This window comes from Dendropsophus ebraccatus, chromosome 5 (genome assembly GCF_027789765.1).
Source record: "Dendropsophus ebraccatus isolate aDenEbr1 chromosome 5, aDenEbr1.pat, whole genome shotgun sequence".
NCBI classification, from domain to species: Eukaryota; Metazoa; Chordata; class Amphibia; order Anura; family Hylidae; genus Dendropsophus; species Dendropsophus ebraccatus.
Window position 1 is genome coordinate 104,062,802 of NC_091458.1, and position 18,274 is coordinate 104,081,075.

At 42.7% G+C, this 18,274-nt stretch overlaps 1 protein-coding gene across 1 annotated transcript in view; it reads right to left on the minus strand.

Moving 5' to 3' along the window:
* Positions 1–1,395: 1,395 nt before the first annotated feature.
* Positions 1,396–18,274, minus strand: part of TSGA10 (testis specific 10) — a 52,000-nt gene continuing 35,121 nt past the window's right edge. The window contains exons 18-20 of the mRNA XM_069972398.1: positions 15,189–15,293; positions 14,030–14,176; positions 1,396–2,079 (exon numbers count right to left, since the gene is read on the minus strand). Of these exons, the coding sequence (XP_069828499.1) occupies positions 2,055–2,079; positions 14,030–14,176; positions 15,189–15,293 (277 nt within the window). The 3' untranslated portion in view covers positions 1,396–2,054. The remainder of the gene's footprint in view (positions 2,080–14,029; positions 14,177–15,188; positions 15,294–18,274) is intronic.

An 18,274-nucleotide genomic window follows, 5' to 3' on the forward strand; every position in this document is an offset into this window, starting at 1 on the left:
GTAAGGGCTGGGTTTGGATGTAATGTATATGTAGTGTATATGGGCATGCTTCTCAGGTGGTAGTGTAAGGGCTGGGGCAGGATGTAATGTATATGTAGTGTATATGGGCGTGCATTACAGGTGGTAGTGTAAGGGCTGCGGCTGGATGTAATGTATATGTAGTGTATGGGCGTGCTTCACAGGTGGTAGTGTAAGGGCTGGGGCAGGATGTAGTGTATATGTAGTTTATGGGCATGCTGCACAGGTGGTAGTGTAAGGGCTGGGGCAGGATGTAATGTATATGCAGTGTATATGGGCGTGCATTACAGGTGGTAGAGTAAGGGCTGGGGCTGGATGTAAATATATATGCACCCACTGGACTTTTAAGCCTGGAATGAGCAGAGATTTCAATGAAAGGTCCAAATATATATATATATATATATATATATATATATCTGATCAGCTCTTCCTGCTCTATAACCTGCAGCCAACAGACTGATTAGCATTTGCATGGTGACAGGTTCCCTTTAAGACAAATGCAGGGTCAGTCTTGGGCTTCTTGATGCAAAAATTGCCCCTACTCTATTGTTTCTAGATATATACGTGGGCCTTTGTTACTTATGCTTGCATGCTATATGGTAATGAATTTCATACAATTTATTACCACCTTTGGGATTCATATTTGCCATCTAACAATCTTCTGAACCCTTTTAGCTTCATTTAGTATCCTGGTGGGTATTTCCCATTTCTCAGTCATTTGCCACTCCTCTGTCACAGAAAGGAACTAAAGGGGCCAATAAATGGCAAATAGGCAGCAAGAGGTTACTAAACAGAAAGTATATATTTTAGTTATAATTTTACGCCTGTTTGCAGGTGTAAATTGCAGAAAATAGGCATGCCTATGATGCCACCCCCTTATTTGTGTGTCACCATGCCCACTTTGTTCCAATTCTGCCCACTTAGGGAGCTTGGAGCAAGATGTCAAAAATCTGCAAATATTTTGGTCAAATAAGGTGAAAAAAACAAAACATTCAGGAAACAGTTGTCTTAAATCCTCAATGAATGGGCAGCTTAAATCCTAATATTGCCATACATCTAATTTATAACATAGATGTTTCTATTGCATTATAGCCTCATTGAAAAAGAAAATATTGTCACAAATATTTTACAGAAAAAAATACTGCATTGTCTTAAATTTTAATTAAATATATTTTATTGAGATAAAAAAAAATCTGTATAAAAACTTTTAGAATAATGTATAAAAACTGAGGTTGCAACAGGAGTTGGAGTCATGATACTATGGAAAGAAATCCAGTCTCATTGGTCTCCAAATAAATAAATGATTTATCGTTACTCAAATCAATGTTTACAAACTAAAAACACAAACTTGTTTCATTGTTTAAAAAACTAATAAAAATATACAAATCACATAAAATCCAAAACAGATTCAAAACACATATTGTTAATGTATGTAATGTAGAGGGAAAATAAAAAAATAAGTAAGTAATAAGTAAAAGTTTCCAGCACTCTTTTAGCATTTCTGTTTTCTTGTTCTCCTGTCCACACATTTCTCCACAGCAGACTATAGATTGCCATGGGATCCATCCCTACAGCACCTATGTATCTTCCAGTCATACCATAGAAGAACACTAGAATTGTTGTTGAGACAATTCAGCAATATATTCTGTAAAATAGCTCTAAAAAGATATACGTGATGTAATAGGACACAAAGGACAGTGAGATTACTTAGAACATTAATACAAACCAATGAGGCTTCCTGGTAATGCTCAACATATGCGTGCCTCCTATACACTTTGGAGGAAGTAGAGGTGTTCTGGTTGTTTTAGTGTATTCACTTTCTTCATACAAAGCCACTGAGAAGTAACTGCTTATTTATTATGTAACAGCTCTGTCATGACCAAAAGAGAAAGTCGGGGACATGAAATGAGATCCCAGTGTACCACCACTCATTTAATGGTGATTCTCAACAAGATGTATCACAAAAAAGATGGAGTGTGACTGTAGATGTCACTGAAGAAGGGTCTTAAAAGCATCTCATATTGTGAATCCATTGTTTAGTAGTCTCTAAATAGAAGACTCCTGCAAGAGAAATCGTATGGTTAGACAGAACATAGTAGAATGCAATCATGGATAGTATATCAATGTAACAACATGGTTAGGTTTGTGTCTAGTGTCTTCCAGCTTACCTCCGCATTGCACCACATACATAGGATTTATATTATAATGGGTATCTGAGTACTCCAGTATATTATAATAGTATCTGAGTACTTCAGGTGCACACAACACATAACCTGAACAGGAAAGCTATTACTATGGTTATGCATACACAACCACACAGCAGATGCCTATACTGCCACATAGCTGGGAGTTGGTTTAAGATGTCTGACACATTAGCATTGGCAGGTGGCTCCCCACCATCAACATGATGGTCTTTGGATCCTGCTAACAAACTAATGTATGTTGGGTAAGTGAGCTATCTTTGTTAACATAAATGTACATGACAAGTTAAAAGGAATTGCAGTTAATCATGAAAGGCCCTGAAATGCCTTTACTGTGGCCTGTTAGTATGCGTACAAGCCACAAAACACATATAAAGGTCAGCTTGATGGATGGTAACATAATTTAATTGAGGTCATGCTCAGTACAGCATTGCTGGTAGGTGTGTGTCTAGAATATGGCATTGCACTTGTCTTGTTATCCCAGTACAATCCATAATAACTAGTAATGAGGACAGAGTCAGACAAATGTTAGAATGTGCAGTGGCAGCTTGTAATGTTTCACTCTATACGGCTGCACTACAGGAAACTGTTTTGGGACAATTGTCTCTTATTCTATTCACAGCTGAAATCCCTAACAAAGAGCAGAGCTCAAGTGGTGCTCCATCAGCACAGTGCTGTGAAACGCATCAGCCTGGTATCAGAATACAGCAAAACTTCCACAGGTCAGGGATGAACTATCCAAACAAATTATACAAACTAATAAGTACAACATGTACAATAAAAGTATTTTATTTTTACTAGTAATATTATTGACCGTGGATGTCTTAACTACTGTGTAATGTTAGGAGTGGAGGTTATGCACCATTCAGCCCAGATGAGCTGTTTTTTGTTGTTTTTTTTATGTCAAAGACCCTTCATAAGTTACAGCATAGGAATATATGTTCAGTAACCAATATATTAGTAGAAAAAGTTAATACAAGAAGTCAGGTCATAAGCCAACATCAGCTCTCCTAACAGTAGCTGATAAAGGTGATATCTTAAAGGAGAAGTCCAGTGAAAATTTTTATTAAAGTATTGTATTGCCCCCAGAGCTGTGCGGGCTGTGGCTGCTGGAGAGGATGATGGCAGAGGGATGCTCAGTGTTCCTCCAGTGCCCTGAGTCCCTCAGTGTCCCCCTGGCATCATCCTCTCCAGCAGCCACAGTCCGCACATCTCTGGGAGTCGGGTCGTGACATCACCATTTTATCCAGGAAGTGAAGCCTTGATGTAGTAGTAAGTGCAGGGAAAAAAAGCATTTTATAAGCATTTCCTGTAATAAGTGTATATTGGTGATTTGTATAACTTTTGAGGGGCAATACAATACTTTAATAAAAATTTTCGCCGGACTTCTCCTTTAATTCTGACCATATATTTATTGTAGTGTTTTCTGCGTATAAGACTACTTTTTAACCCAGGAAAATCTTCTCAAAAGTTGATTGTCGTCTTATAGGGCGGGTGCTGAAAAACTTGGGAACTGGACAGGAGAATCTACGGTTGCCGCATACGGTGGTGGGGGGAGCTCAAAAAGGCTGCATCCCCACCACATGCGGCGACCATATGAAGGGCAGAGCAAGCTGCAGGCATCCGAGATATAGAAAAAACAATACGGTAGAGTGGCTCTGTGCTCAGAAAATAACCCCTCTTTCACCGGTCTGGCCCGCCCTTGTATCTTTCTGGTATAATTGTAACCCCTTCTCTGCCTCTCAGATATCGCTGCTGTCTGATGTTTTTTATTAATTTTATTTTATTTGCATTGGAAGAGGGGTAGTCTTATACTGTGAGTGTATCCCAAACTCTATATGTTAACTGGAAAAATTGGGGGTCGTCTTATGCGCTGAAAAATACAATACTTTATGCTTGCAACTTTGTGCCTTACCAGAACAGGATTGGGTGATTTCTGGTGAGAGCAGGAAGACTTCCTGCTTTTGTATGAGGAGATTCAATGGAAATTCTGGCAAGAAAGATTTCTCACACAGATGTGTAAATTCACAATAAACACTTTCAGTGTACAAAGAAAGAAATCCTGCAAGTGACCCAGGAAGCCTTCAGTCTGATGTCACACGCAGGAGACAGGATGAGTTGCTTAGTATCACCCAATACACCAGCTATGGAATTCACAACCAAAGGACACTTTCCTCTCTAAAAACCATTGTGTCGGGAGTCTCTCAGCAGGACACCACTTCTCTCAAGACAGATACTGAAAAGCCATGCCTGCTAGGTTGTAAAATAAGAGTAAAGGAACTTACAGGAATCTCTGGCGCTCTACCTTAGTGAGTGCAATCCACAAAAGCCGATTTAAAACAGAGCTAATGTTTTTCCAAATGTAGCACCTTGTTCATTTATATGGAAATTGGGGGTAAAGCAAGAGAGGAACTTCTCAAGAAATGGCTGTGATTTCCACCTTTGCATTGAATGTCCTATGTGCCGAATAGGAGATACCTTGGTTTTCAAACTACACAGCACCTGCTATAAAATCTCAGCTTTTTGTGCAGTGTGAGAATAGAGCTCTGTAAACCACTTTAAAATGCACTGTGCTTTGTTTCAGAATGTTGGTATGTATACGTGTTATATGTCTAGTGTGCTTTCCATCTATCGCCCTCCCATTCCTGTTCTCTCATTTAAAAAGTACCTTTTTATTTGGATCCTACAGCAAAATACCCTTTAAAACTCCCAGCACGTCTGTAGTCTGCTCCTAAAGCAAACGTTTTATGGAAGTGCCGGAAGCACAACAGACTTCCATTTTAACACACTAAGATTACCCACTTAAGTCTATGGGGCTTCCGGCAGTTCCATATACCGTTTGCTTTAGGAGCGGACTACAGACCAGTATTCTGCTGCAGCATCCAAATGTAAGAGGTACTTTTTAAATGAGAACTCTGCCACCCAATCCAAATGAGAGGTACCCGTTATCCATTTTCTCAGGGTAAATCTATCTAGCTAAGCCATGTAGATCTAATGTATGCAACATTATTTTCTAATGTTGCCTAAATTTCCCATGATACATCTGGCTTTGCAGAGAGAGGGTGATGAGGCATCTATGATTATAGCATGATATGGGCAAAAAACAGCATAATAACTTCTAGTGCTTCTTTAAACCTGTTACTGGCTATGATCACACAACAAAAACAGAGAAAAGGCGTCCGAATTTGATATTTAAAATAACGTTTGTTTTTGCCGCAATGCAATGGCAATGCATTGAAGTCAATGGAAAGACAAACGTTCAAATACACACAATGCATTGGATAACGGACGTTTTTACCGCGGATGTGAAAATAATGAACATGATCATTATTTTCAGATGTCTTTTGCAAACAGCGGACATTTTTTATTAGTTGTTCACACACAGTTTTTTCTTTTGTCACCGTTCTCTCCGTTTTTACTATTAAATTCAATGGACTTTTCAATTAAGCCGCACCCAAAGGGCAATTAGTAACCCAAAGTAGAATAATGTACAAACACCAGTCATTGCACTAAGGGGAGGCCAGACAGCTAAATGACGTCTGTTATTTTAGACTCAAAAATAATGAACGTCATTTTAACCCCTTAAGGTCAAAGCCAATTTTCGTTTTTGCACTTTTGCTTTTTCCGCTTGCATTTTTTTACCTAGAGACCCACATGAGCCCTTATTTTTTGCAAAACCAATTGTACTTTGCAATGACAGGCATTATTTTTCCATAACATATGCTGCGAAACTGGAAAAAAATAATTTGCGCTGTCAAATTGAAAAAAAAAGGAATTTGTTTTGATTTCGGGGAGTTTTGCATTTACTCCGTTCGCCCTATGGTAAAACTGACTTGTTATGCATGTTCCTCAAGTCGTTACGATTACAACGATATGTAACATGTATAACTTTTCTTGTATCTGATGGCTTGTAAAAAATTCAAACCATTGTTATTAAATATATGTTCCTTAAAATCACTCTGTTCCCAGGCTTATAGCTTTGGACTTTTAATGGGGGAGGGGATTTTTTATTAATAAAAAAACATTTTTACTTTTATTTTTACTTTAACTAGAAGTCCCCTTGGGGGACTTGTATATAGACAGCACTAATCTCTCATAGAGATCAATGCTGTGTATATACACAGCAAAGATCCATCAGATCGGTCATAGATTGCTATGGCCTGCTGCAGGCCATAGCAATCTATTGCCGAGCCGGGATCAGCGTCATTTTGACGCTGAGGCCCGGCACAGGCAGAAGAACGGATCTCCCCTCCGCGATCGCATCGCGGGGGGGCGATCCGTCCCACTAGACACCAGGGACAGGGAGAGCATAGCATCTAAGTACAGCTGTCAGGTTTGACAGCTGCACTTAGAGGCTTAATTAGCCGGCACAGCAACGGGACCCGCGCCGGCTAATAGAGGCACTGCCCGGCTGCACATGTCAGCCGGGATCAGCGCCGCTCTGAACACCCCCCCGCGGCACCATGACGTATCAGATACGTAATGGGTCGCTAAGGGGTTAAACGGAGCTTAAAAAACTTTCTGTGAACATAGCCAAACTATGATTTTACAGATCAAAAAACTATTTTAATATACATAGTTGCTTTTAAAATGTTGTCGCTTACTCTTAAAGTGAATATATCACCTATACTTTTTCTTAATTGAGTCATAAACTAAAAATGTCCTTTTTTCTAATCTGTTTTCTGAATGTAATTTTTTAACATAATTTTTAAGTACATTATTATGGGGTCTGCCATCTTGCCTAAGCTGCCCCATGGACATACGCTCAATAGACTGGAGTTGACCCTATTGACTTCTATGGGAGAATTTTGTAGGCATGCTGTGTGACCTATGCAGTGGTCAGCATGCAGTGAGAGGAGGCTGAGCTCTAGACATCAGGTATTGTAAATAACTGGATCCTATCTTATGTATATACTGGTGTCATATTACACTGTAATTCTGTCTGTAATAATGAGGAAGACAATATTAACATTTTAAATGTTATTTTATAATATGGATAGTTAAATGGGAAATTCGAAGAAAAAACATCACCAATAATTCTTAAAAAATATGTTTAACATAAAAACTTGGTTTAAACAATATGTCACAGCTACCTGTCCCATTTCCCCCGATACACATGAACGTTCAGTGCAGCTAAGCATTCATGTGTTCTGAATGAAAAGGAGTGGTCATGTACCCCACTAAGAACAAAAAGACCTGGAAATGGAGGTCCCTGAGGACCAGGAAACAGCGTTACACATTGGACAGTTGGCCATACCCGCCAAAATTGGTACGTTTTTCCGATGTGTATGTTTATGTGTATGGCGGCCTTTAGGAAACAAACTGAAGTCACATTACCAGATCGCTTAACCCCTTAGTGACCGCCGATACGGCTTTTTACGGCGGTCACTAAGGGTCCTTATTCTGCTGCCATCAGCTTTTTACGGCGATGGCAGAGAATAAGGCTGCGGGGCCGGGACGGCCCCCACCCCATCCCCCCAGCTACCGGAGGTAGCTGAGGGGTTGGGGCAGTGTGTGGGGTCAGTCCCGGCACCCCCCCCCCTTACCGACGATCGCCGCTATTAACGTTATAGCGGCGGCCGTCGGTAAAGGGGATTACCGGTGCCGCCGCTGCTTTTCATCTCCCCCACGGCGGGGGGAGATGAAATAAGTGTCCCCTCAGACCCCAGATCAGCCCCCCCTAGTAGGGAATCACTAACCCCCCTCCCCCGGCGGCCATCATTTCCAAGATGGCCGCCGCCATCCCTGCGAACAAACGATGTTTGTTCGCAGGGATGGAAAAGTTTAAATGAATGAAAGCCCCATGCTCTCCGCCACCGGAGGTAGCGGAGAGTATGGGGCAGTCATCAGGGACCCCCCTGTGGGGTCCCGGTACAAGCGATCAGCGGTATATACTATATACCGCTGATCGCTTGTACCATGTGCCGCCGGCACTTTTTATCCCCTGTCACCATAAATGATTGGTGACAGGGGATAAAAAGTGATGTCCCCCCACCCCCCAAGTAGCCCCCCACCCCCCCTGTCACCCCCGTCCCCCCCCCCTTCCCCATATACTCACCTGATCCTGGAGCTCCGTCCTCCTCGACGTCCTGGCTGGTTATGAAGTGCGCATGCGCTTCACAACCAGCCAACTCTGGAAAATTTAAAGTGACAGAGACCAATTTGGTCTCTGTCACTGAACTATGATTACTGTGATAGAAAATATCACAGTAATCATAGTAATACAGTGAAAATGAATGTGTAAAGTACAAAAAGTGGCAAACATACAAAACAATAAAACACACACTTTTTATTATAGTAATAATTGCAGTTTACTCCCAAATTACCCCTAACCCTACCCCAGATTACCCGTAACCACCGCACGTTGCCCGTAACCACCGCACGTTGCCCGTAACCACCGCACGCTGCCCGTAACCACCGCACGCTGCCCGTAACCACCGCACGCTGCCCGTTACCACCGCACGCTGCCCGTTACCACCGCACGCTGCCCGTAACCACCGCACGCTGCCCGTAACCACCGCACGTTGCCCGTAACCACCGCACGTTGCCCGTAACCCCCGCACATTGCCCGTAACCACTGCATATTGCCCGTAACCACTGCACATTGCCCGTAACCACCCCAAATTACATTTACCAACCCCAGAGTACCTATAGGCACTTCAGTTTAGCAGTAACAATCCCAGATTGTCTGTAACCCTTCCAGGTTGCACATAACCCCCCCAGGTTTCCTGTAATCACGCCAGATTACATGTAACCCCCCAGATTGCACGTAACCAATGCACGTTGCCTCTGACCACGCCACGATGCCTCTGACCACCGCACGTTGCATCTGACCACCGCACGTTGCCTCTGACCACCGCACGTTGCCTCTGACCACCGCACGTTGCCTCTGACCACGCCACGTTGCCTCTGACCACGCCACGTTGCCTCTGACCACGCCACGTTGCCTCTGACCACGCCACGTTGCCGCTGCCCCCCCCCAGATTGCGGTGCCCATGCCAGATTACAGGTATCCACCCCAGATTGCCTATAAGAACTTCAGTTTATCCGTAACCACACCACGTTGCCCGTATCCACCCCAGATTGTCTGTAAACACTGCAGGTTGCCCGTAACCACCCCACGTTGCCCGTAACCACCCGCAGATTACAGCAGGTTGCCTGTAACCACCCCACGTTGCCTCTGACCACGTCACGTCGCCTCTGACCACGCCACGTCGCCTCTGATCACGCCACGTCGCCTCTGACCACCGCAGGTTGCCTCTGACCACCGCAGGTTTCCTCCGACCACCGCAGGTTGCCTCTGACCACTGCATGTTGCCTCTGACCACCCCAAATTGCCAATGACCCTCTCCAGATTGCGGTAACCATGCCAGATTACAGGTACCCCCCCGAGATTACCTATAAGCACTTCAGTTTATCTCTAACCACCCCACATTGCCCGTAACCACCCCACGTTGCCCGTAACCACCCCAGATTGTCTGTAAGCACTGCAGGTTGCCCGTAACCACCCCAGGTTGCCGTAACCACAGCAGGTTGCCCGTGACCACCCCATGTTGTCCGTAACTACCCCAGATTACCTGTAACTACCTCAGGTTGCCCATAACCACCCCAGGTTGCCCGTAACCACCCCACATTACCTGTAATCTCATTTTTTTTATTTTATTTTAGTAACTGCGCTATTCTAATAACCATTACTAGCTGCAGTTTTGCTCCAGCAAATTGGCGCTCCTTTCCTTCTGAGCCCCGCTGTGTGCCCATACAGTGGTTTACGCCCACATATGGGGTACCGTTTTACTCAGGAGAACCTGAGTTACAGATTTTGGGGTACGTTTTCTCTCCTGTTCCTCGTCAAATTGAGAAATTTCAAACTAAACCAACATAGTATTGGAAAAATTTTAGTTTTTCATTTTTACTGTCTTATTTTGAATACTTTCCTCCAATACCTGTGGGGTAAAAATGGTCACCACACCCCAAAATGAATTCTCTGAGGGGTGTACTTTCCAAAATGGAGTGACTTATTGGGAGATTTTACTCTGCTGGCTTTACAGGGGCTCTGCAAACGGACCTGACGCTCAGAAACTTCTTCAGCAAAATCTGCATTGAAAAAGCTAATTGGCGCTCCTTTCCTTCTGAGCCCCGCTGTGTGCCCATACAGTGGTTTACGCCCACATATGGGGTACCGTTGTACTCAAGAGAACCTGCGTTACAAATTTTGGGGTACTTTTTTTCTCTTGTTCCCCGTGAAATTGAAAAATTTCAAACTAAACAAACATATTATTGGAAAAATTCGAGTTTTTCATTTTTACTGTCTTCTTTTAAATACTTTCCTGTAATACCTGTGGGGTCAAAATGCTCACCTCACACCTAGATGAATTCTTTGAGGGGTGCACTTTCCAAAATGGGGTGACTTATGGGGGTTTTTCTCTCTGCTGACACTACAGGGGCACTGCAAACGCACCTGGCGCTCAAACTTCTTCAGCAAAATCTGCATTGGAAAAGCTAATTGGTGCTCCCTTCCTTCTGAGCCCCGCTGTGTGCCCATACAGTGGTTTACACCCACATATGGGGTACCGTTGTACTCAAGAGAACCTGCAATACAAATTTTGGGGTACTTTTTTCTCTTGTTCCTCGTGAAATTGAGAAATTTCAAACTAAACGAACATATTATTGGAAGAATTCGAGTTTTTCATTTTTACTGTCTTCTTTTAAATACTTTCCTGTAATACCTGTGGGGTCAAAATGCTCACCTCACACCAAGATGAATTCTTTGAGGGGTGCACTTTCCAAAATGGGGTGACTTATGGGGGGTTTTCTCTCTGCTACAGGGGCACTGCAAACGCACCTGGCGCTCAGAAACTTCTTCAGCAAAATCTGCATTGGAAAAGCTAATTGGCGCTCCCTTCCTTCTGAGCCCTGCTGTGTGCCCATACAGTGGTTTACGCCCACACATGGGGTATCGTTGTACTCAAATTTTGCATTACAAATTTTGGGGTGCTTTCTCTCATTTTCCTTTTGAAAATGAGAAACTTTAATCTAAACGTATATATTATTTGAAAATTTTAATTTTCCATTTTTTTTACTGCCAAAGGCTACGTTCACACTACGTAAGTTTCCGGCCGTAGCGCGTTCCGTGAATAAGCGTCTGGAAACTTACGTAGTTTGCGTACAATGTAAAGTATACGATCTACGGGCGCACAGTTCACACTATGTACGAACTTACGCCCGGATCGTATGCGGCGCCGTAAGAAATGAACCAGACCATTATTTCGGGACGGAAATGCCGTAACTTACGCCCGTAGCGTAACATGCGGTCCCGTACGTAGTGGTGATTTCTTCATTTTGCCAGCTTTTTGTTCCGATCCAAAAGGTTCTGTGGGGTGTCCGGGGCTAGGCGAAGATTTCCAAGTAAAAGACCACTGTTAGATCGCTACAAAGAGCGCTCGGGAAGCGTAAGTACGCTACGGGCGTAAGTTCGCGGTCCGTACGTATCCGGCCGCAACTTGCGCAAAGTCCCAGCCGGAGTTTCATACGTATATATCCGGCCGCGAAAAATATGCGGCCGGACATATACGTAGTGTGAACCTAGCCAAATTGTGAAAACTTTCCTCCAGCCCCTGTAGGGTTAAAATGCTCATTATAACCCTAGATAAATTCTTTAAGGTGTGTAGTTTCCAAAATGGGGTCACTTATGGGGGTTTTCAGGATACCAGACTTCTAAATCCATTTAAAAAAAGAACTGGTCCCTAAAAAAATCAGTTTTGGAAACTTTCACGAAAATGTGATAATTTGCTGATGAATTTCTAAGCCCCGTAACACCCTAAAAAAGTAAAATATGTTTACCAAATTATGCCAGAATAAAGAAGACATATTGGTAATGTGACTTAGTAACTAATTTATGTGCTACGACTTTCTTTTTTTAGAAGCAGAGAATTTCAAAGTTCATAAAATGCTAATTTTTTACATTTTTCATGATATTTTGATGTTTTTCACAAAAAACACACAAAGTAGTGACCAAATTTTGCCACTAACATAAAGTGCCATATGTGACGAAAAAACAATCTCAGAATCGCTAGCATACGTTAAAGCATCACTGAGCTATAAGAGCATAAAGTGAGACAGGTCAGATTTTGAAAAATTAGCCTGGTCATTAAAGGAGAAGTCCGGCCAAAATTAATTTTTGATATGTTGTTACTTATGAAAAGTTATACAAATTTCTAATGTACATTAATTATGGGAAATGCACATATACTGCTATTTCCCTTAATTTAGTAGATCAGGAAGTGTTAGAAATATCTCTGAAGAAGTGACGTCACGACCCAGGGTGTAATTCCTATGGAGTGTCCAGCAGGGGGCGCTCTCTATATAGAAGTCTATGGGACTTTATTGTTTCTATGGGTTTCTATGTAATGTAATGTAATGTAGTGTACAGTGCTTTATTGAATGAATACATCTATGGAATACTTTGGGGAGCAAGTGTCCTTGCTCCCCAAAGTATTGCATAAATGTATTCATTCAATACATTCAATACACAGTAAGCCCGCCGATCCGCCGCATTTCCGCCGATCCGCCACACGCTGATTCGCCGCATTCCCGCCGATCCGGACCATATACATTGAACTACAGCTCCCATCATCTGCTTCTAGTATGAACAGGTGATGGGAGCTGTAGTTGGGTAATGGATATCACATGCCGCCGGGCGCAGGGGGGAGCCGCTCAGTACACAGGAGCGCTCCCCCCTCCTCCTCCTCCTTCCGTGATAACTTCCGCCTATACCAATGCTGACTCCCTGCCTGGCCGCCGCTCTCCGCTCACATATACCGGCTCCCGGCATCAGCGCGGACACCAGGATGCATCGGGAGCCGGTATGTATGGGGGGGAGAGCGGAGAGCGGCGGCCAGGCAGGGACTCAGCAGTGCTATAGGCGGAAGTTATCACGGAAGGAGGAGGAGTGGGGAGCGCTCCTGTGTACTGAGCGGCTCCCCCCTGCGCCCGGCGGCATGTCATATCCATTACCCAGCTACAGCTCCCATCACCTGTTCATACTAGAAGCAGATGATGGGAGCTGTAGTTCAATGTATATGGTCCGGATCGGCGGGAATGCGGCGGATCAGCGTGTGGCGGATCGGCGGGAATGCGGCGGAAATGCGGCGGATCGGCGGGCTTACTGTGTATTGAATGTATTGAATGAATACATTTATGCAATACTTTGGGGAGCAAGGACACTTGCTCCCCAAAGTATTCCATAGATGTATTCATTCAATAAAGCACTGTACACTACATTACATTACATTACATAGAAACCCATAGAAACAATAAAGTCCCATAGACTTCTATATAGAGAGCGCCCCCTGCTGGACACTCCATAGGAATTACACCCTGGGTCGTGACGTCACTTCTTCAGAGATATTTCTAACACTTCCTGATCTACTAAATTAAGGGAAATAGCTCTATATGTGCATTTCCCATAATTAATGTACATTAGAAATTTGTATAACTTTTCATAAGTAACAACATATCAAAAATTTATTTTGGCCAGACTTCTCCTTTAAGGCCCAAACTAGCTGCAGCACGAAGGGGTTAAATAGATCTGATGTTACTTAATCTATTGCCCTATGGTAGGATGAACTGATAATCTGATGACTGCAACTAAAAGCAATGCAACGAAACTGCAAAATTACATAAACATTTACAAAGATTTATACAGAGATATCTTGTTAAAAGTAGAGATAATATTTCAAGAAACATTTTTATGATGTACACACTCTTACTCTTTGACTTCCTTTTTACTATAAATATATATTGTAACTTACCTCTCTATGGACTTCTCAGGAGATCTGGAACGGCGCTCAGGAGAACGAAAAGAACGTTCTGGTGAGAGTCTGGAAGGACTTGGCGTTCTCCTAAAGGTTGACGTTGCCTGAAAATTTTGGCGTCTGAGCTCCTTGACAGCAAACTCTCTATAGATAAGTAATTATAGTTAATGAGAGCAACTAATGTAAACCATAATGCTAGGACTACACAGCAACTTTCGAGCCATATAAGTGCATGTCCTATAGGTTCTATATTATCCGTTAAATTTCTGTAATTACGAACAGTAAGCAGATAGAAATATACAGCTGTGTGAAGGAAGCCTAAGGGCTGTAATACATGGTCCAAGGCGCCAGGGAAGTGAGTGCCGACCTGTCAGCTCAGCGCTTGCTTCTCCTGTGCACTGTGCTATTACACACACACAGACAGCGAGCGGGGAGCTGCGGAAGGGGCAACCCGAAAGATCCTAAGATTGTTTGGTTGGCCCATTAAAGTCAGCGGCAATCTGCTATCGCTGCTACTGTTACTCGGTGCGGTGCACTGCAGATCATTGCTGATCTTTCAAACATGCTGAAAGCCCACGATCAGCCGATGTAGTGCAGGTCAGCTGATCGTTGCCTTTCAATATGTGTTAATACGCTGAACAATTATGTGACTAAAAGGTCGGTAATTGTCTAAGTAAGGCCAATAATTGTTCAGTGTAAGAGGGCCATAAGGCTTACAGACTTTTTTGTCTAATCTGGAATTTTTACTTTGAAGTACTCCACCAAATAATATACATCTGTATACTAATAAAGTTTAGCGTCCCATTCTATACTATACTGCTCTCAGAAAAGGAAACACAGGTGACAGATCTATTTTAATATGAATAATGGTCCCATTGCTTTTCTGAGAGTCCTGGCAATGCTAGCTTCGCTGTCACTGACATGACATACTACCTTACTATTATATACTACTAACCGCTGAATAATAAGTGCCTAAGTGTGCCTGGATGAAAGTTGGTTTATATTTTCTGCCAGTACTATGTGTTAACAGTCTTAGTAGGCAGAAGAAATCTTGTTTTTTAATATTTTTACCAATAAATAATAATTTTTAAGATGAAAAAGACTGCAGTCATGAAGTGGTTGGTATACAGTAGTATACATGCACACGCACACTTGCCTTTCGAATCGTTCTGTAGATAGTTGCCTTCTTGTAATTTCAAGCTCAGCCTCTTGCTGACCTATCTTATTTCTTAGTTGTGCTGCTTCTCGGCTCTGAGTTCCTCTGCATAAAACACAGAGAATAATGCAAATAAAGATAAAACCAAGTAATTACAGGTTTATTATTTTTATTACTTTAAGTATAAAATGAATTAATGTAAAACTTATCCAACAGACCACCTTTTTGAGAGGAGCACCCATTTACCCAGACCAGATTTTGTGTAATGGATGTTCAGTACACAAATTTAACCATAGTGGCCATTTTCTTAGAGAAGACTACCCCAACAGGAGATCACTTTCAATGCAATCTTGAATGCAATCTTTTCAAAGGTTTTACTGTACATTATATGAGAAGCATACATTTAAAGTGAGGTGCTAAACATAAAGCTTAAAGCGGCACTATCAGAGGTTCGGGCCAGTGAACCTGCTGAAATGCGCCAGCCGCTAATTACCGTAGGACATCAGTGCCGCTGTTCTTTATCCCGTGGGGTCCGGTACTGGGCAGATATTTGATAATTCGTGATATGCTAATTAGGGTGTTCCGAGCATTTGGGGCGTTCCCCGTCTGCCCGGAGTTCCCTCTCAGTCCGCCTAGCCTGCCTCCTCCCGGCCCGCCTTCTATGCATATTCCTATATGATAGGCCGCTTGTTACAGGCTGCTACCTGCACGTGCACCGTAACAAGCGGCCTAAATATGCATAGTAGGCGGGCTGGGAGGAGGCAGGCTAGGCGGGTGCTCCGGGCAGACGGGGATCACCCAAAATGCTCTGAACACCCTAATTAGCATATCGCAAAATAGCAAATATCTGCCCAGTACCAGTAAAAACAGCGGCACTGCAGTCCTACGGTAATTAGTAGCTGACGCATATCAGCAGGTTCAGTGGCCCGAACCTCTGATAGTGCCGCTTTAGGCTATGTTCACACTGCGTATGTTCCCGTCCGTAGTGCGAACCGCGAATATACGCACTTAGTTTTGAGGTTGATGCGTTCGCTTGAAAGTATACGATATACGCCCGCACAGTGCACACTACGCATGAGCTTACGGCCGGATCGTATACGGCGCCGTGAAAAATCAACAAGACCATTGTTTGAGGACGGAAATGTTGAAACTCACGGCCGTGGATTTCCATGCGGTCCCGTACGGAGTACTTATTTCAGCCAAATTGAACTTGACTTTTTGATCCAAAAGGTTCTGTGAGTTTTATTGGGCTGGGCGAAGATTTCTAAGTAAATGACCTGCCTCAGATCGCTTCGAAACAAGCTAGGGAAGCATAACTCTACTACAGGCGTATGTTCGCGGTTCGTACGCATCCGGCCGCATGTCGATTTTTCCCACGCCTGTAGTTTCAGCCGCACATGTACGGCGGCGTACGAACTACGGACGGAATCATACGCAGTGTGAACATAGCCTCAAAGTGTTACTGTACTTTAAAAAAATCTTTTGACATGTTTTCAACCAATAATACAGCAATTTATTGTATCGTTTAAAATGAATATATCGAGTGCAAGAGATTTTTCATTACGGCTTACCCCTTTGTTCAGAATGAGATAAGCCACAGCGAGCGGGCTCTGACTGTGGCTTACTCCCCCTATAGACAACACAGGAGCGTTCGGCCATGCCAAATTCTCCTGTGCATGGGAAAAGCAGGCGGGAGATATTAATGACAGCCGTCGGTCACTGAAGTTGTAGGGCCACCTTAAACGCCAGGGAGCTTCAGCTTTCTTCTGCTCCCCAGACAACCCCTTTAGTATAGCTACAACATGTAACTATAGCCATTCTGCTACACACAGAGTGCTAACATTTGCATTTAGAAAGGCTTTGCTGAATAATAAAGATGCAAAACACTACAATTACAAGCCTATGATAGCAATAACACATTACTATTACACTCTCATGACTATTTACATAAGAATCTACAAGTAATAAAGTGATCAGTCCAGTTATGTAAGATAGTTACTAACAAAATTTTGTGTCTGTATTTACCCCCCCCCCCCCCCCCCCCCAAGCAAAAATAAAAATTTTAAAAACCCAATAGATTACAGGCAAAAAAAAGTATTCACTATAAAACATTTTACCATTTACCACTGAGGTTAAAATACTGGATTCCAGCACTATTATGGCAAAAAATATTTGTTGTAAAAAAGGTAATTGTGCAAATTACCCTGTTATTGATGCTGTGCTATTGGAAGGTGGGAGGCAGGGCCGGCGTCAGCACCCGGCTAAGTAGGGCAAATGCCGGGGCCCCCAGCTCCTCTAGGGGCCCACTCCCGTTTGTTACTACATTTTTTTTGTTAGTAAAAAAGAAAAAAAAGTGTAGTAACAAAGGGAACTGGGCCCCTAGAGGCCGCATGTGACAGTTAGGGGCCCGCCGATCCATACTGGGGCCCCCGAGCACCTGTCTTCCATCACAAATCTTCCCTACAGCCGAGTAGGAAAGAGGACCTTTGAGTCTGAAGGACCTTTGATGATGTCACGGGTCATGTGATCGGACACATGACCTGACAGAGGGCAGCAGGTAGGCTCTGCAAACTAAGTGTCCTGTATGTGCTGGTTCTTCTACTTGTTTTGTGTATAGAGGTCCTGCTGTAATATATCTATATCTATTACAGCAGGATATATATATATATATATATATATATATATATATATATATATATATATATATATATATATTACAGCAGGACCTCTATACACAAAACAACTATCTATCTATCTGTCTATCTATCTATTTCCCTATCTCCTATCTATCATATGAACATGGTGAGACCTCTAGTTCTCCTATATTCAGGCCCTGCAGTGATATACAGTGTATATATATATATATATATATATATATATATATATACACACACACACTGTATATCACTGCAGGGCCTGTATATAGGAGAACTAGAGGTCTCACCATGTTCATATTATAAATAAATATATATATATATATATATATATATATATATATATATATATATATATATATATATATATAATGCTGGTGCTGCTAGTTCTCTAGTATACAGCTCCTGCTCTGTGTGTGTGTATGTATATAA